General features: G+C 50.1%; 1 protein-coding gene across 1 annotated transcript; it reads left to right on the forward strand.

The window, feature by feature from the left end:
* The first annotated feature begins 3,856 nt into the window (after window positions 1-3,856).
* Window positions 3,857-16,974, forward strand: Ing5 (inhibitor of growth family member 5). The gene is made up of 8 exons (XM_051190849.1): window positions 3,857-3,955; window positions 5,983-6,054; window positions 8,047-8,213; window positions 8,530-8,641; window positions 8,780-8,873; window positions 13,610-13,745; window positions 13,864-13,925; window positions 15,662-16,974. Exons 1-8 carry the CDS (start codon window positions 3,919-3,921, stop codon window positions 15,702-15,704), a joined length of 723 nt encoding a protein of 240 aa, XP_051046806.1. The 5' UTR covers window positions 3,857-3,918; the 3' UTR covers window positions 15,705-16,974.
* The last annotated feature ends 3,962 nt before the right edge of the window (window positions 16,975-20,936 follow it).

The raw sequence follows: 20,936 nt of genomic DNA on the forward strand, positions 1-20,936 counted from the left end.
TGCAAACCGAGCTCTTGCAGCGTGCGGCACGGCGGTTCCGGAACCGGTTCCGGACGTTGCGTAGCCCGGGCCCGGGGTCCCAGCCTCCTGGTGACCTCCCACTCGCGGGACTTCCGTCCGCGGCGTCCTGCAAGGGCCACTCCGACGGCAATGGGATTGGGATTGTGCGGGCTCCAGTCCCGTGGAAATGCTACCACAGTAACGGAATCAAGTTTTCATCCCCCCGAGCGCGCACCTGCGGGCTTCTCAGAGTTTCTGATCACGAGAAAAGAGCCATCTTAAGCTTTCCGCTCTGAAACCAGTGACAGATGCGAGCGAGCATCGACTCCCAGGGTGTGCGTGCTGCGGCATCGTCAGAGCGCCCAGGAATGTTTGCTGTCGTTCTAGTGTTACTGGGATTGTGTTAAATCCAGGGACAGGAGCCAGGGGATGATGGTGCACGCCTTTAGTCCCAGCACAGGAGGCAGACACAGACGGGTGTCTGTGAGTTCGAGGCCAGCCTGGTCTACAGAGTAAGAACCAGGGCTACATAGAGAAACTGTCTCGAAAAATACAAACAAACAAATAAAAGAAAACTCAGGGACATGCATTGGTGAGGGGAAATGGATTTATTTGCAGCGTTGGCCAGAACTGAAAAGTTATCACTTTCTTTTTGCTTTGACCCTAGTAGTGTTTTTATAGAAAATATTAAAGTCAGGAAAAATATATGTGCAAGAGGCAGGCAAACGTCTGTGAGTTTGAGGCCTGCTTGATGTCCACAGCAAGTTCCAGGACACCCAGGGCTATATTGTGAGTCTCAGTCTCAAATAAAACAACAGCACTGTAGAGGCTGAAGCAGAAAGATCCCGAGTTAAAGGCTAGCGTGGGCTGTTTGAGTAAGACGCAGTTGGTAGAGGATTTCATACCCAACGCAGAATAAAGTGGATATAGTGAGTGGCATATTTTATAATCCCGGCCCTTGGGAGGTAAAGGCAGAATCAGAAATTCAAGGTCTGCAAACATCAGAACTGATACCTAGTCAAAGAAGGTACTCAGATGACAGATATGTAAACATGTTCAACATAGACATTATTAGGAGTCATAAATTAAAAGATTATTTCACATCTCTTCTACAATAGCCCAAACCTGCAATTCCAACAGTGCAGCATGCTGGTAAGGTTTTGGTGCAAAGGAAACTGCCAATGCTAATGAGAAAGCAAAAATATTGTGTATGTGGCCACGTCAGAAGATAGCATGGCTGTTCCTCAAGAAACTAATTACGCTTAATATATGGCCAATATTTACACAAATTAGTTGGAAACTACGTCTACGGAAAATCTCAGACAAGAATGGTTACAACAGTTCTATCCACACTTGCGTAAATATGGAAGCAGCCAAGATATCCTCCAACAGGTGAACTGATAAACTGCGTTTCAAGTAAAAGAAAAGAAACGAACTGTCAAGCCATAATAGGACATAGGAGAACTCAAAAGTGCATAATGATAAACGAAGCCAGTCTGAAAAGACTGCACACTGTAAACTGGAACTACATGGCATTCTGAGGGGAAAGAAAGCAAAACTACAGAGAGTGTAAAACGTTTATTGGTTACAAGACTGTGTGGGGGATGTCCCAATCTATAGTAGACCAGAGGGATTTAAGGCAGTGGAATGCTCTTCAGGATGCTATGAGAGGAACACTTCATATGTATTTGTCAGAAATATTAGACCACAGTGAGTGGACTCTATCATAAACTATGGATTTCAGTTAATAAATGTATCAATATTGTTTCGTTAACTGTAACAAAGTTACCATAAGAATACAAAGATCAGGACCTGGACTCAAAGTGAAGGCCGTTGGTTTAAAGTTTGGAGGGAGTGGAAAACATTTTAAATTCCTGTATAGTTTGAGGTTTTTTAAATGAAATAAATGCTTCTAAGGATGGAAATATAGTTCACTTGGTAGAATGTTTACCAAGCAACCATGAAGTCCTGGGGTTGAGCTCAGACAACCAAGGAAACTTGGCACTTGGGTAGTGGAGGCTGGAGGGTCATCAATTCAAGGTCATTTTGGGCTGGATAGTGGAGGCTGGAGGATCAATTCAAGGTCATTTTGGGCTACATATTGAAGGCAACCCGCACCACGTCCCCAAAAGCTGCATTTTAAATAATGAGAACCCTTGGCCAGGTGGTGTGGTGGCACATGCCCTTAGTCCCAGCACTGGGGAGGCAGAGGCAGCTGATGTATGAGTTCGAAGCCAGACTAGTCTACTACCTTATCACGTTTGAGTACAGCCAGAGCCACATAATAAGGAAACCCTGTCTCCAAAAACAAAAAGCAAAACAAAAAACAAAAGAAGAAGAAAAAGGAAACCCCTGCTTCTTCGGGGCTGAAGAGATAGCTCTGAGTGAAAAGCACTTGTTGCTTTTGCAGAGGTCCTGGGTTCGGTTCTCAGTACCCATATGGTGGCTCATAACTCTAGTTTCAGGGGATCTGATGCCCTTTTTGGGCTTTCCTGGGCATCAAGCATGCACGTGATGCACATATATACATGTGTGAAAAACACTCATAAATGTAAAAAAAAAAACCACTAAAAATTATACAAGCAACAATCTCAGATGTGAGGGGTTGTCCTACATTGTTGCTGTAGCCCCAACTGTCCTTGGCCCTGGGGCTTTCAGGACAGAAATCCCAAACTTCTGATCAGCGTGAAGTTACAGAGTAGAAGCAGGATTGGCACGTGGCACTAAAATTTCACCCATGAAACTTTGCTGGAGATAATTTCCTAATCTTAGTAGGCAGAGAGATACTGGCAAACGCATCCACACCGAATAAGGTTCAGACACAGAGGAAACACACTCAACGCCACTTCATGACATATCTAAGTAGCACACCCCCCCTTTTGCTTTTAGAGACAGGGTTTTCTCTGTGTAGCCGTTGCTGTCCTGAACTCACCCTGTAGACCAGACTAATCTCGAACTCAGAGATCTGCCTGCCTCTGCTGTGCTGGGATTAAGGCGTGTGCCACCACAGCCTCGCTAACTGCTAACTCTCCCCACTTTTTTTTTTTTTTTTTCTTCTTCTTAATTTGTCTCGAGGTCTAGTTATTCTGGGCGGGCATGGAACATGCTATGTATACTAGGACAGGTCTTGGAGATCCACCTGCTGGGTTTAAAAGGCTCGTGCCACCACGCCCAGCTTTTCTAGTTTTTTTTTTTTTTTTTTTTTCTTTTCTTTTCTTTTTTTTTTTTTTTTTTTTTTTTGCAGGCATCAAGGCGTGCTTGGCCTCTTCACCACGTGTGGGTCAAGACTCTCAGGTCCGGTGTGGGCAAGCCTCTTTGGGGCTAAACAGTAACAAAGAGCATCAGTGTGTGTGTGTGTCTCCCGGAGGATCATGCTGTGTGTGTGTGTGTGTGCGTGTCTCCAGGAGGATCATGCTGTGTGTGTGTATACCCTGCTGTGTGTGTGTGTGTCTCGTTCCTGAAGGACCATGCTGCCAGCATCGAGACCCCACAGTCAGCTCGCACCGACTCTCGGCTCGGCCAGACCCCAGGTCTGAAGAACGCCCGGCGAGCGGCAGGTGTCTGCCGGAAGGTGAAGCTAGGAGCCGGCGCACGTGCACGCGAGGTCTGCAGGCAAGCACTGGACAGGGCACGGCCAAGGCGCGGAACTGGGCGGCGGGCAGCAAGAGTTCCGCATTGCAAACTGCGAACCGACTCCATCGCCCACAAGGATTCCCTCAGGGAAAGCCCCACAGCGCCGCCTGGCGACCGCAGCCGGCCGGAAGCATGGGGGTGGGCCCTGGCGCGCCCCGCCCCTCCTCCGGCCAATTGGCGCGCGCGGCTCATGAATAGTGAGCGCGCGGCGCCGCCCCGCCCCGCCCCGCCCCGAGTCCGCGGCACCGCCCGCTCGCGCAGACCCCGAGCGTGGCCGCAGCGAAGATGGCGACTGCCATGTACTTGGAGCACTACCTGGACAGTAAGCACCCTGGCCGAGCCGCCGCCCTCGCGGGCCTGCGCCGCCGCCGCCCCTGGCCCTCCGCCACCCGTGCGGGGCTCCGGGGTGCGGTCGCGGACGGGGACTGGCCCCGGGGACAGTGGGGGCTCACGGCCGGTCTGGGGCCGGGCCGTGGGTGGAGGGCGTGGGGCGCGGCGCGGGGGTCCCGCCGCCTCCGCCGCGCCAATTCCAGGTGCGTCACGGGGGGCGGGGCCTGCGGCTCAGCCCGCCCTCCCCGCTTCGGCCACACCCCCGGCGCCGGCCACGCCCCGAGCCCCTCCCCTCCAGTCTTGCTTGGGGAGGCTCGCCCCTTCTTAAGCTGCTGCTGGTGGCGTTTGCCTTTGGAGGAACGGTAGTAGGGGGCGCTGGGCTGGCGGGGTGCGTCCTTTTCGCGGGAAACTTGTGTTGCCACAAGCCAGCCCAGCAAGGGAGGGTGTCCTGTGTAACGAGCGGGCTGGTCTTTGACATCCCAGGCATGCCTTCCTCCGTTTGTTTATAGACGGTGACATTGACTCCCGGCGATAATTGAGAGGGTTGTTTCCCACATGTGAGGAATTGAGACCCTTTGTAGGGATGTGGGTCAAGCCAGTGGGGCCCCCCCCCAGCTTCGACTATGTGGCACGGCTGGGGAAGTGGGTCTCCATTCATTCCGATGCCCCTGCGGTGGGCATTCCACTGTGGATCCAAGATGGGTTCGTTTCGGTGCTGGCGTCGTGATGGCTGCTGTCTGCTCTCCCCACCTGCCCTGTGCCACCTGTGGGCAGGAGCCCCGTTTCTCCACAACTCACCGATAGTTGGGGCATACTTCCCACCCTTCTTAATTTTGTCTCTTTAACCAGTTTGTTTTTATTTGAGGTACATTGGTGTTTGGTTTGTGTGAGGGTAGGCGGAACCCCTGGAACAGGAGTTACAGATAGCAATGAGCTGCCGGGTGGATTCTGGGAATTGAACCTGGGTCCCCTGGAAGAGCAGCCAGTGCTCTTAACCACCGAGCCATCTCCAGTACTCCCCCCTCTTTCTAAAGAAGGCCTGGGAATAAGTGTAGATCTGGAGACTGCAGATAAAAGTCCCTCTCTCTGAGAGGAGAGGGTAGAACGCTGCCGGGGCCAGGGGAGTCAGGCTGTGGATGGAAATCCCGGTGAGCTCAGGAAGTTACAGCAAGTTTTCTAAGATGTAGGCCTACAATGCTGGCCTCGTTGGCTGTGGAGAGTGGAGTGTGACAAGACCCAGAAGGCAGCTGGAGTCTGCTGAAGGGTTACTAGTTCAGGTGGACAAGCAGGAAAGTGGCACGGGCTGGTTTGCTAACCAGCTCAGCCTAACCACAGGGACTGACTGGTGAGCCGCTCAGTGAGTGGCACTGCTTGATTTTCCCCGTGTTCGCCGATGTGTGGCTAGAGGCTGATGTGTCGGGCCGAGCAGAGAGAGCATGTCTTGGGATTGCCTGGTCTACGCACGGTTCCTGGTGCAGTAGGTGTTCAGGACAAGGTTGGAGAAATCAAAGCTTGAGCTTTGGAGGATGCACTTCAGGGAGTGGTGTGGCTTGGGGGTGTGTGGGGGTGGGGGAAGGCGTGACTCAGGGGAGGAATTGCTGCTGTCCTCCACATCTGTGTATGCTGGGGACAGGTTCCTGCATCTCCCTTTGAGCTGCCAGTGCTTCTGAAACTGTCAGCCTGTTGGTACCTGCCCCTAAAATGGTCTTAATCATTTCAGTCCCCTAACTGGAGGGCCTTGGAGATTTTATTGCTACTGATTTTTTTCCCTATCTTTTATTTTATGTATATGTGTGTTTTGCCTACATGTATGTCTATGCATCACATGTGTACAGAGAGGGCATCAGATCCCTTAGGGCTGCAGTTACAGGTGCCTGTGAGCTTTCGCATAGGTCATGCTAATCTAGCTTGGGTCCTCTGGGAGAGCAGTAAGTGCTCTTAACAGCGGAGCCATTCCTCCACCCCTGGGGGCAGATTTTTGTCCTCTGAGAAGTACAGCACTTTCATGTCTCTTTTCAGGCATTGAGAACCTTCCCTGTGAACTTCAGAGGAACTTCCAGTTGATGAGAGAGCTAGACCAGAGAACGGAAGGTGGGTGTAGCCTAAGCTGGACTTTGACCGTTGGTCAGGGAGAGAGATGGTAAAGGACATGAGGTGTCAGAGCTCTCAAGGGTCTGCAGTGTACACTGTCTTGGAGGCAGTGCTGGTACTTCTTGTCATTGTTCATTGAGACAAGTTTCTCTGTGTAACGGTCCTGGCTGGTCTGGAACTCACTTTGTTGACCAGGTTGGCCTCGAACTCACAGAGATCCGCCTGCCTCTGCTTCCTGAGTGCTGGGACTAAGGGCGTGCACCACTGTCTGGCTTGGTACTTTTCGTTGTTGTTTTTTGAGACAAGGTCTTGCTCTATAACCTTGGCTGGCCTGGAACTGACTGTGTAGACCAGGCTGATCCCAAACTCATAGGGATCCACCTGCATCTGCCTCCTGAATGCTGGCATATAAGATGTGTGCCACGATGCCCATCTCAAGTACATGCATTTATTTTGAGACAGGATCTTGTTCTGTGGCCTAGGCTGGCCCTGTACCTTCCCGTAGCCTCCTGAGTGCATGAGCATAGGGTAGGGAGGAGAGTGCTGCTGCTGGTTTGTTTGTTGTTGTTGTTGTTGCGGTGTGGTTTTTTTTTTTGTTTTTTTTTGTTTTTTTCTTTTTGATTTTTCAAGACAGGGTTTCTCTAGCTTTGGAGCCTGTCCTATAAATCACTCTGTAGACCAGGCTGGCCTCAAATTCCCAGAGATTCTCCTGCCTCTGTCTCCCAAGTGCTGGAATTAAAGACGTGTGCCATCACTGCCTGGTTGTGCTGGTGTTTTTAACTCTGCTATAGATTTTGTGTATGGTTTTTTTTTTTTTAATCTCTGTGTGTGTTGGATGTGTGTGTACACATGTGTGAGGATATGCACTTGCCATGGCAAGTCAGAGGGGTCATGGTAGGGGTCAGAGGACAGGACAGCCTTGGGTTCAGGCTTCACCTTCTGCCTGGTTTGAGACAAGGTCTCTTTTCTTGTTCATTGATGCGTATTATCAGGCTAGCTGGGATTTCCCAGTCTCTGGCACCTGTCTCCCAGTAAGTGCGTTGGGATTACAGATGCACGAGCTACCACACTTGTGTTTTAAGTGGTGTCTGGGGGATTTGGACTCAGGTCCTTAGGCATTTATAGCAGCCATGTATCCACTGAGCCATCTCCCTGGCCCATTTCCTGACTTCCTACACAGAGTCTTATCATAGCTTTTCAACTGTTGTCCTTTTCAGTCAGAATATTTGTTGCTTTTCTCCTTTAAACTTTTTCCCTATTTCTGCATTGTTTATAAGTGAGTATTCCTTATCCAAAATGCTTTGGAGCAGAAGTATTTTGGATTTTTATGTTCTTCAGTCTTGGAATGTTCACATCTGTAATGAACTATCTTCGGTGGGTGCAATTTGAGTCTAAACAGAAGAAAATTTGTGTCTGGAAGGCAATTTGACATGATAAGGCTATTGATTTTTGTGTGTAAGTTAACTTGCTCTGAACTGCATGTTAATGGCTTCATCTGAAGAAACCCCACTTCTGGGTTAGAGCAGAGTTGTCCCCTCCTCTCCTCTGCCGTTGCTGCTGCTTCAGTGGGAGCATGCGGGCGTTTTTACAGGTTTTGCTCTGTTCACTGTCAGCTGAGTTGGAGTCAGCCAGAGGGTTGTGAGTCACCTTGTGCTGCGGGCGGGGTGTCCTGACTAGTCTTACTGTGGGTTGGATGTTTGCATTGACTTTTGCCTCTGGCTGCTGTGTGAGTTTTCCTAAGTGCTTCCCCTCTGGTAATGTGACTAAGTTGTGCACCTGGAGCTAGGCAGATAACCCTAAAATGTGCTGTTCAGGAGAGTCAGCGGGCAGCTTGACTGCTTGCTGGACAACTTGTGCTGGGTCTGCCCTGGGTAAGGTGCTGCACCACACAGTGCACACTGACATGCAGTGACGCTCCCGCCAGCGTCCTGGATGCATGTCGCTCCACCTCGTGCATCACTTCTCACGCGCCCCCTCACCTGTCCCCGTTAGATAAGAAAGCAGAGATTGACATCCTGGCTGCGGAGTATATTTCCACGGTGAAGACTCTGTCTTCAGACCAGCGTGTGGAGCACCTGCAGAAGATCCAGAGCGCCTACAGCAAGTGCCGGGAGTACAGTGATGACAAGGTGCAGCTGGCCATGCAGACCTACGAGATGGTGAGTGCAGGGCGGGGCACGGGCTCGGGCCCTGCCTTCGCCGCCAGCCACAGAAGGGAAAGGGAGTGTGTTCCCAGCTAGGCTGGGAGTTGGGAGCGAAGAGAGAGGATGGATACATTGGGGGTCTTCACCTGGGCCTGCTCCCATGATCTTGTTTTTTGGGGCCGGTTGTCTTGCTTGTCGGTAGAGCCATTGCTTGTTTGTTGTCGTTTTCTTGGGGTGCTGGGGAGACCTAATCCAGGGCCTTGTGCATACCCGGCGAGTGCTGAGCCTCTGAGCTGCATCCCTGCCTTCATTTTCAAGTGTCCTTTTGCAGGTGGATAAACACATCCGAAGGCTTGATGCTGACCTGGCCCGCTTTGAGGCTGACCTGAAAGACAGAATGGACGGAAGTGACTTTGAAAGCTCTGGACCACGAAGCTTGAAAAGCAAGTTGGCTGATGTTCTGTTTGCTAGGGATTGCAGTTTTGAAGGCTTTCATCTGAATGATGATGGCAAATGAGTCTGGGTGAATCTTGCTCCTCTTGGGTCTGTTCTGTGATGACAGTGGGGTCTTTGTCCTTCAGAAGGCCGGAGTCAGAAAGAAAAGAGAAGCTCCCGGGGCCGAGGCAGGAGAACATCAGAAGAGGACACTCCAAAGAAAAAGAAGCATAAAAGCGGGTAAGATGCTCCCACCGTCTCTTCCCAACGGAACAGCATCTTTCGAGCAGCAGGGAGAAGGCTCGCGATGGCCATTGGGCAATCTTCATATCCTTGGTGGTCAGAATCGACGGGGGCTGCAGGAGTCCGAACGTCTGTGTGCAGAAGGCCAGTTCTGTTTGAGGCAGTGACGGCCCCCTCCTCCTCCGAGTTGGTGTGTGTGCCCCCCTGGGTGTCAGGAGAATGCTGCGCTCTGGGACAGTGCTGGGTCGAAGCCGTCCTTTAACTAGCTGAGCTTACTGTTGATGGTGGCCTTATACATGGATGCGTGTTTTGTACATGGTTGGTGTTAAACTAGGTGACTACATTCACACGTGTCACTTACCTTGAAACTCTTCACGACCGTCCCCCACTGTCTCTTGCCAGAGGCATTGTGCTAGTTCACTGCGATGATGTTTGGACCAGAGGGGAAATGGTGAAGTGGAGTGACCGTGGGTCCTGGGGAAAGCCAGGGAGCTAGTTCTCCTTAACGGGGGGGGGGGGGGGGGGACTGGTTATTGAACTTCTTAGTGCATTGAGTGGAACCCCGCGCCTTGCATATGTTAAGCACAGTGTGGCTGTGTGTGTGGTGTGTGTGTTGGCCCAGGCTGCCCTTGAACTAATGATCTTTTGCCCTTAGTGTCTTAAGTACTTAGAGTACAGGCCCTACATCTTTAACTTTAAATTTAAAAAAAAAGTAGTCTTTGACAGTTTCATACTTGTATGTAATGTATTTTGATCATACGAACTTAGCCCCGCACACTCCACTCCACTCCTGCCGGACTCCTTCTTTCCAGTAAGTCTTCCTCCTGCCTTAATGCCCTCAGCTTTTTCTTTAATAGTCCACCAAGTGTGGATCTAACCAGTACCTCCACCAGTGGGCCACGCTGTCTGTGCAGCTGTGGTCACAGCTGCCTGCTCTCTTGGGAGAGGATTAGACTATAGGTTAGCAATTTGTGTGTATGGATACTACAGACGGTAGCTTTCAGTCCCAGAGCACCTGTTTGTCTGACTCCCTTCTTTTTTAAGATGTATTTATTTATTATGTGTACAGGGCAGAAGAGGGCACCAGATCTCATTACAGATGGCTGTGAGCCACCGTGTGGTTTCTGGGAGTTGAACTCAGGACCACTGGAAGAGCAGCCAGTGCTTTTAACCTCTGAGAGCCATCTCTTCAGCCCCGATTCCCTTCTTAAAAATACAGATTTGGCTCCTTTTTTTTTTTTTTTTTTTAATAAGATCTAAGGTCTTATTCTTTGGCCATAAAGCAATGAGTGCTGAGTATTAATTTACTTATGATGCTACTTTGAGTTCTTTCCTGTCAGCTTTAACATCTCGGAAGGCTGTGTATCTGTTCTATAAGTCAGCTTCGTACTGCCCACACTGCTTCTGGCTTGAGGACAGACTGGCTGTGAGAACAAGCCCTGGTCTCCTGGTCTCGAAGGCTCTAGAGCTCGGGATTGTCACTCTGTCTTTGTTGACATCTATATAGCTCATTTAACTCTCATACTCAGTATCCTGGGTGTACACGGCTACCACACGTAGATCCTAAAGTGTTGCGTTGATAGCTGGGCCAGCCTTTCTGCCCAGTCTAGGGGCTGAGCATCCCCTCTCCTGCTGCAGATCGCCCAGCTCCATTGTTCCAGACTCCTGCTGCCTGTAAGGTGGTTCGAACTTTGTGACGCGTGGGTGGCAGCTCGATGGCCGCTCCTTTCTTCCCCAGAGGCCGTGCTTCTGGGATTGCACAGACATTCATTCCTGCTGCTGCCTTCTTCACTGAGTGTCTTCAGCATGAGGAGCCCAGTGTAGGGCTGTCTGGGTTGTGGAGAAGCCAGTACCCGCTGGCCGGAGCATCCCGCCTAGGCCTCAGGTGTGAGGCAGGCATGGTAACCGCTCCTCAAACCTCAGCACCCCCAGGTGAGGCAGGCTGTTCAGTTATGTTGAAGGCTTAGGAGACAGTCACTGCTTGCGGCCCTGTTTGCTGGGCTCCCTGTAGGGGTGGTTGGCTGGGGCAGTGATAGGATACCTGCTCTCTATCGACTTTGCCTTGGCCCATTTCCTGTCCGGGCCGCTATCCCAATTTGCATATGTTCTGCCTGGGGAGACTGCTGGAACAAGTGGCTCAGGCCTCGACATCTGATGCCAGAGCACCTTCCATGGAGTAGGCATCCGGAGATAGCCCAAGCACTGAAGTCCTGGACGTGCTGTATGGGGGGAGCTTGGTGCAGTCTTTGTCCCTAGCCTGTGTCTGGTGGGTTTTTTTCATGACCTAGATGAGCAGGACTAAATATTTCAGTTGTAGTTTGGCGGTGGCCGTCATTTTCCATGGGGGACTTGGAGCAGTGCACAGTCAGGTTCTCGTGGCTCAGTGGCCTCTTGGCCAGAGGATGGGTATCAGGCAGAGTTACCTTCCTAGAACTGCCAGACCCATCTGATTCCCATGTAAGGTCCTATAAGCTAAGGTCAGTGTTTAGTTCGTTGGCTGCCCCAGGGCCTGCTTTCCTGGCTGTGGAAACAAAGGGGTCAGTTTCTTCTTCCATCCCTTCTTCTAAAGCTTGGACAAGCAGCTGGGTCCCTCCTGGGTTACCTGGATTGTTAGGGAAGCCCATGGGTGGTCATGTCTGGAGTGAGTTTCCTGGCCACATCTGGGGAAGGGAGCTTACCTGGCTAGGGGCCTGGGCCAGTCAACGTGTCCAAGGGAGAGGGACTGCCTGTGGGCTACTACTTACTAGGTAGTCTTCTCAACCTCTTCTGCACTCTCCTCTGGTTCTACTTCTGAGACAGGGTTCTAGTATGTACAGGCTAGCCTTGAACTTCCTTTGTAGTTTCGAACTCAGGCTCCTCCTGCCTCAGCTTTCCAAGTGCTGCATTAAAGATGGGTATCCCTACACCTGACTGACTGGACCTGGAGAGTCTAAGCTGCAGGTCACGTGACGGCTGAATGGCTGTGGCTTCCCTTCCTGTGATAGCTGGACGGTGGATCTTCCTGTGGGAAAGTTCCATGTAGCTGGAGCAGCAGAGGCGGGCACACTTCTGGGCTTGGCTTGCTGCCACAGAGGGCTGCATGGTGCCGATTGACAGTAGGCCACACCAAGACCACTGAGGCCAGGAGGCAAGGCAGAGTGTCGGGTCTTTAAGAAAGTTTCCCACTTGAGGGACCTCCTGGGGGTCACTTGAAAGCCTTATTGTAGAGCACTTGGACTCAGATGTGTTTTTATGACGTTTCTGTGAAAGCATGGGTTACCTGCTAAGGAGAGGCCCAGGTTCCAGAGCCTTCTAGGTGTTGGACTAGAATGTAGACGCACTGTAATGACCTGGGGACCACTTAGGGATTCAGAGGCTAGGAGCCCCGGCTCCTGTGTCTTGCTTCCTGTCTGCAGCTGGGTCGTGCCTTGCGTTTGCCATAGCCCTCATGGAAACTGGCCATATTTATTCATCACTATGCATGCCCAGTTCAGTGTGAGTAGGAATAGTGGTGCTATAGGTATAGGGATTATACTGTCCAGACCGCCCTATAGTTTGCACTGTCATTTGAAAGGCATGTGAAGAGTAAGTCAAGTGTCCCGCTCTACAGTGAAGGGTGGGGCTGGGCTGTGCAGGCAGCAGTTAGAAGGGGAAGGGGAAGGATTCTCGCTAGGCTGCTGTTCAGAGACCAGAGGCAGCTTCAGGCACTGGGGAGTGAGCAGGGTAGTGTGTACCAAGCTGGCTCTTGTTAGCCTGGTGGGCAACTGGGTGAGGTTAATGGGTAGATACTTGGAACCCAATGGAGGGTAAGAGTCTGCCAATGTGTGGTTTGGAGTGAGGGGACCTGGGTAGATGCAGAGGATACACTGTCCCTTGTCGAGGAAGAGGGCTGTCCATTGCATAGCAGGGCTGGTGGATGCCTCCACCCTTAGGTCAGCCTTGGGTGAGACACAGATTACTCTTCTTAGATTTTAGCTGCCTGCCGGCAGGGTCCATGTTCTTGTCCCTACCAGGAGGTGGCAGCCAACAGAAGGGAGGTCCAAAGTAAGGGAGGTTGGAGGGGTCTTTGTCCCCAGTAGACAGCAATGGCTGGTGTTGGATTTAGATGCTGGTGAATGCTATTAGCAATCCCAAACCCCCGCTGCCTGCCTCCAGGGCCTCTGCTGGTATGATGGTAGTGTGATTGCTGTTTGCTGCTGCTAGGTTTGTGACTGGTTCTAGTCCAAGGGACTCTTAACTGATTATGAACAAGCACACCATACTGTCCTTACTATAGATTCTCAGGAGAGACTTGGCTGGAAGGTTTTTGAGATTATCCTTGTGAATGGACCCCAGTAACAGGTGTTAAGACTGTTCCCAGGTGCCAGTAACAAAAAAATTGGAAGTTGCTGGGCTGTGGTGGCACATGCCTTTAGTCCCAGCACTCGGGAGGCAGAGGCAGGTGGATCTGTGAGTTCAAGACCAGCCTGGTCTACAAGAGCTAGTTCCAGGACAGCCTCCAAAACCACAGAGAAACCCTATCTCAAATTGCCTCTCTCCCACCCCTCAAGAAAGAAAGAAAATCGGAAGCAAGTTTATGTATGATCATTAGCCCAGAGTCGTCATAGATTGTTTCCTTACAGGAACCTGCACGCATCTTTGTTCCAGGGTGGAGGCGCCCTGGGCCATTGGTGGAAGGGCTGCAGTGTGGCCGTGTGCATACACTGCCTTTCCCCTGTCACCCTGTGGTCAGCAGACCCTCTCTCTCCCTGCAGGTCTGAGTTTACTGACAGCATCCTTTCTGTGCACCCCTCTGATGTGCTGGACATGCCTGTGGATCCGAACGAGCCCACATACTGTCTGTGCCACCAGGTGTCCTATGGGGAGATGATTGGCTGTGACAATCCAGATGTGAGTGGACCTCAAAGGCTGACGGGACGAACCTTGTAGAGATGGGTGGCTGTCGGGCTTTCTGTGCCTAACGTACAGAGTGCACGGGTGTGACCCAGGCTTTCCGCTTGCTTTGCAGTGTCCGATTGAGTGGTTTCACTTTGCCTGCGTGGATCTCACCACAAAGCCCAAAGGAAAGTGGTTAGTATGTGGGTGACTGCAGCCTTGGGCAAGCCTGTCTGGTGCTCTGGGACTTGTATGTCTCCATACTTCTGCATCGTTGGTCCTGGCTGGGGAGGGCTGGAGGTGGTGGTGGCATACTTACACACAGAGAGATGTACTGCGCAGCTTGCCTGGGTGTGTATAGTATTTACACTATTGCCCCTTGAAGAAGGGCTCCATGCACTCCGGTGTGCATCCAGTATGCCAGTACTTACCGCTGAACTCTGTCCCCTTCGCCCTCTGGCTCATGTTGGGCGGAGGTTATTTTAAGCAAAAACTAGGAGAGCAGTTGCTCGTCTCCAGGGAAAGATGGGAATTACGAAGAACAGGAGAAGTAGCTGTAGAATTGTTTTCCCTCCAGGGGTCTCCATCTACCAGAGCATAGGAGGCTTGTGCATTCTTTGTCCATCCTGCATCCAGTCAGCAGGAGGCTACTTACTGTTCAAGATGTTCCCAAGGTTTTATTTGAATAAAAACCTCGTTTCGTTGACTTGTGTGTTAAGAATGGATGCATGTTCTTAAAATGAACTAGAAGGAACTGGGCCTTCCTCCAGGAGCACTTGGGGCATCTCATGGTAACGTTCTCGGTGTGTAGATCAGCCTGTGCCTAGTTTGAGAGTCACCTGGGAAAGGAGGGATGGATGCTGGGTTGCAAGGGCTTTGGTCAGTGCACTGGTAACGTGTGTGGTGTGAATGTCACCCACTTCAGTGGGCATGCCTACCGCGCATGGCTCCTTGCCTCATATTACTGGGTGGTGGTGCGCACGCCTTTAATCCCAGGACTCGGGAGGCAGAGGCAGTCGGATCTCTAGTTTGAGGCCAGCTTGGTCTACAGAGTGACTCTCAGGACAGGCTGTAAAGCTACACAGAGAAACCCTGCCTTGAAAAGCTAATAAATAAATAAATAAATAAATAAATAAACAAACAAACCATATGGCAGGTGCCTTGGCTGCGCATATGTCTTGTGGGAGTGTGCTGGGCTGCTCTGGCAGTGGGTGTGTGAGCAGGTTTATGGCTGGGCTGCTGATGGATGGTGGTTACTTGGTTAAGGAAAGGGAAAAAAAGCAGGCTTATGTGAGGCAGTGGTTTCTACCTTTGAGTTCAAGTTGGACATGTGTCGTCGTTCGCAGGATCTCCAGGTAGGGAGTTGGACAGCACTGGCAAAACTGTTGGGGTATTACATCGACCTTGGAGCTAGGCCCAAAGCCAGACAGAAGAACTTGGGGGTGGGCTCCAGTGTCTTACTGTAGGTTTCCAGCATGGGCTTCCTCAGAGGGACACACAGGGTCTAACTGACACGGTCACTGTAGCACGGGTAGGAAGTGATGCCAGCTGCAGCGTGTGTCAAAGAGCTGTCTCCCACTTGGGATGTTGGTAGACCCTTTGGATCACGAGTGGCTGCCATGTTCTTGAGTGTCCATGAACACTGTCTGAGGCTCTGATGTGTGCCTGGCCCGCAGCACTGGACCTGTGGGGCCCGTACGGGCTCCAGGGCCCAGTGCGGCTGTCTCAGGAGCTGGTGTCTTACCAGACCATGTCTGCACACACGGTCCGCAGCATGTCCAGTCCGCCAGCTCTCCTCAGAAAGATGACACCTCTCACTTGCTGTCCCTGTCGTCTGGCTACCCCGGGGGTTGCAGGAAGTCTGTACTTGGGTGTCCTGGGCGCCAGGAGAAGCGATGCGGAAGGTTGACGCCGTGTCTTTCTCGTCACAGGTTCTGTCCACGGTGTGTTCAGGAGAAGAGGAAGAAGAAGTGAGGCACAGGCTGATGTGCCGGACGGAAGAGCGAGCTCATTATTTCCTCACTCGCGTTGCAATATTAGCTTTCATTTTAAAACTACCTTATTTCAACTGATATTTAATCATTCAGTGGCCACTTGTCATTTGGGATATTTCCCAAAATAAGAAGCCACTGCACCGTTTGCACAGAACAATCTCACAGGGACTTACTTGCCACGGTGACTTTACACGCAGGCTCCCCGCTCCTGCAACCTCCCAGCACCGGGAATGGCAGCACGGCCTGTGGCGAGTGTCACTTTGGACTGGACACATTTTAACCTGGTGTACTGCCATGTTTGGTGACTAGAGGGTCAGCCTTGAGTGTCCATGTTCCCAGGACTGTCTTGTATCACCATGGAAGCACAGCTGTTGCTCTGTGAGCAAAGTGTTAGCAGGCGCTGTCCCACGCCATTCTGTGACCCCGACTGAAGCCCGGGGACTCCTGGCTGGCCAACATACCTCTGATGTGTCTGGAAAGGACTGGCGGCTCTTCCCAGGCGGAAGCGCCTCTGTTTGATTGTGCCCCGCCTTTTCAGTGTGAACTTCCAGCCCTCCCCTGAGATTCAGCCATTAGCCTTGGACTGTCAGTGTTCATGACCAGCACTGCCCAACAGCAGACAGCCAGGCTGAGTCTCCTCCTCTCTGGGAATTCCTGACTTTTTTTTTTTTTTTTTTTTTTTTTTTTTTTACTGTGAAGATGAAATTATTGTAATAGCATGAAGGTCTGTGTATCTCTGAAGTGAGTCTGTCTGCTGTGAGCTGATTTTAGAACTCTGCTGTGTTGCATCCCACGAGCCTGCGTTCAGGGGGACTACAGTTACGTGACATGATTTGTGAATTTGTGTGCCCAATAGCAGTTCTAGAATGAAGGTAGGAAACTAGAGTGTACGCTTTGTTTAACCAGTGTCCACGAAACCAGTGTTGAACCGTCTTTTGGAAATATTTGGGGGGCGGGGACGTATATACAGGGCATGTTGAGGTATATCTCTGGTGGCTCCTTAAGTGTGACAAGGTCCTGAGGGTTTCTTTTGACTTCAAATGCCTCTGGCATATTTCCCAGTGTCTCAGGCTCTCTGAGAACTAAGAATGCCTGTCCCTGGCCTTACTCCAGAAGAAGACCCACAAAACAGGTAGGTTATACAATTTCCAGTTTCAGGAGAGGCCAGTTTTTTATCTGACGACAGACACATTGTTTTAAGATGGTCATGTCTAAGTAGTTAGATTTCCCTCCCACTTTATCCATGGAAAGGAAACAGAACAAGAGGGAGTTCTATCTGCCCTTCGTCATGCCATCACGGTCATGTTCCTCCTCCACAGCCTGTCCCAGCGAGAGAGGGAGACGGGAGTGGATGTGTTTGTGCTACCGAGTAAGTTGGTGCATGTTGACCCCTCCCGGACAGCAGGTGCCAGACGGATGGGAGCAGCTGCTAAGCAACAGTCCAAGCATGTCTCCAGACTAGGAGGAGCTTTGGAAATGTGGTTCTTGTGGCCTCTGGGCTTGAGAGGCTGGCTTTCTTCTTGGGGACCCTTTATCAGGCTCAGATTCGATAGACATTTTCTTTTTTTTTTTTTTTTTTTTTTTTTTAATTTGGTTGGTTTTTGATTTTTGGAGACAGGTTTTCTCTCCTGGAACTAGTTCTGTAGACCAGGCTGGCCTTGAACTCAGATTTGCCTGCCTCTGCCTCCTGAGAGCTGGGATTAAAGGCGTGCACCACCACTGCCAGCTAGACATTTCATTTCTTAACTTAGCCTTTTGTTGTTCTAAAGCTTGTGAGGATAAGTTAAGGAAGTTTTTTTTGTTTTGTTTTTTGTTTTGTTTTCTGTTCTTCCCCCCTTTTTATTTTAAAGACCAGGTCTTCTTATGTGTCTTTATTTTAAAGACCAGGCTTGCTTTGGGCTCACAATGTAGCTAAAGGTAACTTTGACCTTTCGATCTTTATTCCTATATCTTCCAAATGCTAAGGTTACAGGTGTTCACCAACAGGTCTGGCTTTGCAATGTTAGGGACCAAACCCAGAACTTTTTTTTATTTGTTTGCTTTTTTGAGACAGGGTTTTTCCTTAAACTCACAGAAATCAGCCCGTCTCTGCCTCCCTTTCTTTCTTCAGTCCTAGGGGTCAGGCCTCATGCATCCTTTAATTTAATTTAATTTATTTATTTATTTGGAGGCAGGGCCTAATTATGTAGCCTAGACTAGCTTTGAACTAGCAGTCACCCTGCCCGAGCCATGAAATATTGGAATTACAGGTATGTGCCGCCTGTAATATCTGGACCTCTTATAATTCCTGTAAGCACAAGAAGTTTTAAATCAGATCTTGCCTGGTAATGCCTTAGAAGCTGATTAATACCTAAGACCCAGCTGAAACAGGAGTGTTTCCTAGGGGAGGTGCTAGAGGCTGGTTAAACTCCATTTTCTGGGTTCCTGATGCATGCTGGCCTCTCTGATTTCCACCTGGGGCCATCCTGCATAGTGACTTTTGACTTTTATTTATTTTGCAAATTTCTATAACTATCTCCTTTTTTCCCCCTTCTGACAATTATAATAATGTTCCCCAAATAAGATGCATGTAGCTTGGAAACAACGGAACTTGTGGGTTTGGGGATTTAACTCTGTGAAGCCCGGTGTGCTGTGGTTGAATGGTGGCGAGCAAAGCTGCCTTTCAAAAGTGATGGTCTAGGTTTAAGAGAAGCAGGAAGGAAAATCTGTTGGGTCATCGATGGTACTCTGATGGAGTGCCTGTCCTATTGTTCCTGTCTCTGAGCAAGGAAGGAGGCTGTTAAGGAAAAGTGTACTGGCAGCTAAGGTTCGGGTGCTGTAGAAATACAAGCCATGGTGCTGTGCCGTTGGGTACCATTCCAGAAGCCCTAGCTGTCTCCATCATTGGACCAGATATTTTTCATGCCTGCCCATTGAGAGCTGGCTCTTGAGCTATCCCCGCTTCTTACACAGAGTGGGTAGGGTGACCCCACAGGTCACAAATGGCAGCCAAGGCTGGGTCCTCGCTTTGTTGTTACCTTTCCTTATAAGTACATGAGTGTTTTGCTAAGAGGAGAGGATTCTTCCTTATTTCCTGTGCATATTATCAGTAGTTTGAATTTCTCCAGTTTCTTACAGAAGAAGCATGATGAATTAATAAAAAAAAAAAAAAAAACTGAGCCCCAAGATCTGTGAACATACTAGAGGTGTGATGGTCCAAGCAGCGCTGACCACCCATCCACCTGTCCAGAAGGTGAGGTCAGTAGGAGCCAAGCCACTGGCTGTGTCCTTCCACGCTGCAGTGACGAGCCATGTGGTGAAAGGACTTGTGGATGGCTGGGGAGGTGGCCGCTTGCTTGCTCCTGTGGGTACAGCTTCTTGCCTTCTCTCCCCTACCTGTCCCTAAAGGCCTTGGCAGGGATGCTTCAAGCAATAACACTGTCCAGATATCAACTCCTTCATGCGATACAGTGCCGGGGTTGGCCCTATTATGAAGTTATTAGGTCTTCAGGGTTTAAACCGGACAGTGAGGGGCATTTATTTCAGGCTTTGACCTCATTTTCTGTGAACAGACTGGTCTTCACTGCCGATAGATACCGAGAGGGGCTTTGAAGCAGGGAGGTCTAAGAAGTGTCTCTTCCCTCAGAATGTGCTGTGGTGTTCATTCTCCGCCACACTCCATCCGTCAGGGTGATGCAGCTTTAACATGAATGTCACATTTTATTTTCAAGGAATTATTACCTATGTCCCCTTTGTAAAGGAGAGATACTATTGTAAATCTTTTTATTAAATAATGTAAAGATGTATATCTGTATTTTTGGATCATGGATTATGGATATATTGTTTAATAAATAAAGTATTTTTGGGAAGAAACATTTGAAAGTAGGTCATTTTGTAAACATTCATGTGTGTAGCATCCCTACGCTGTGTCAGAGGCAGGTGTGTCTCATTCATGTGTATACTCAAGAGTCCAGGATGCCACTGGGGGACTTTATGGACCTAGGACCCCGCACTTGGCTTTGGTTGGGTACTCGGGGATGTCAGTGGTCCGTGCCCGGTTTCCAGGCTCCCATGGGACATGCGTGCATGCATGTGTGCTAGGGGCTGCTGTACACAGTATTACTGAGGGGCAGGAATATGTCTCTGTGGTAAAACACTTGCCTAATGTGCTGTGCCTCCCCTGGAATGGGAACCTAGACCAGGGGGATTCTTGATGTTGTCAGCATCCCTTTGTGAACTGTCATGGTCTGTTGGGCAGTTTACACACACACACACACACACACACACACACACACACACACACACACACACACCCTTAACACGATGTATATTTCCCACAGTTCTGGAGACTTGAAATCAAAGTTGATACCTGCTGAGGGCTTCTCCCTTGGGTTGTGGGCAGCTGCCTTCTGATCTTTTTGTTTATTATTTTTTGAGACGAGTTTCCCTGAGAAGTTCTGGCTGTTCTGGAATTCACTATGTAGTATCCAGGCTGTCCTTGAACTCAGAGATCTGCTTGCTGGGATTAAAGGTGTGCACCACCACCACCACCACCACCTGACTTTTTTTTTTTTTTAAGATTTATTTTTATTTTACATGTATGGGTATGATGTCTACATGTATGTCTATGCACCATGTGTGTGCCTGGTACCCAGAATAGCCAGAAGTCATCGGATACCCTGAGACTGGAGTGGTGGAGTTGCCATGTGTGTGCAAGGAATTGAACCACAGTCCTCTGGGAGAACAGACTGTGTCCGTAACCACTGAGCCATCTCTCCAGCCTCGTGACTGCTGATGTTGAGTGGCTCTGAATTGTTACTGATTCCAAGGGTTCAAGATGCCATTGGCCTACCAGTTAGTGAGGGCTGTGGTGAACCCAACACCCTCTGGGCATCTTTCTATTCCTGAATCTGTAACTGACTGTATTAGTTAGGGTTACTATTGCTGTGATGAAACATCAGGACCAAAAGCAATGTGGAGAGGAAAGGGTTCATTTCACTCACAGTTCCATAAACAGCTCATCATCAAGAGCAGTGAGGGCAGAACTCAGATAGGGCAGGAAGCTGGAGGCAGGAGCTGATGCTGATGCAGAGGCCACAGACAGGTCTGCTTACTGTCTTGCTTAGCCCCACCCCTCCCTCCCTCTCTCTCTCTCTCTCTCTCTCTCTTTCTCTCTCTGGTTTTTTGAGACAGGGTTTCTCTGTCCTGTAACTCACTTACTTTGTAGACCAGG

The sequence above is a fragment of the Phodopus roborovskii genome, unplaced genomic scaffold (genome assembly GCF_943737965.1).
Source record: "Phodopus roborovskii unplaced genomic scaffold, PHOROB, whole genome shotgun sequence".
In the NCBI taxonomy this organism is placed as follows: domain Eukaryota; kingdom Metazoa; phylum Chordata; class Mammalia; order Rodentia; family Cricetidae; genus Phodopus; species Phodopus roborovskii.

What these genes read in the sequence shown, in the direction of transcription:
- Ing5 (XM_051190849.1), top strand. Translation starts at nt 3,919, where the DNA reads ATGGCGACTGCCATGTACTTGGAGCACTACCTGGACA. An exon ending in CTTGGAGCACTACCTGGACA is followed by an intron (nt 3,956 to 5,982) that starts GTAAGCACCCTG and finishes GTCTCTTTTCAG; the next exon opens with GCATTGAGAACCTTCCCTGT. An exon ending in TTGGCTGTGACAATCCAGAT is followed by an intron (nt 13,746 to 13,863) that starts GTGAGTGGACCT and finishes CTTGCTTTGCAG; the next exon opens with TGTCCGATTGAGTGGTTTCA.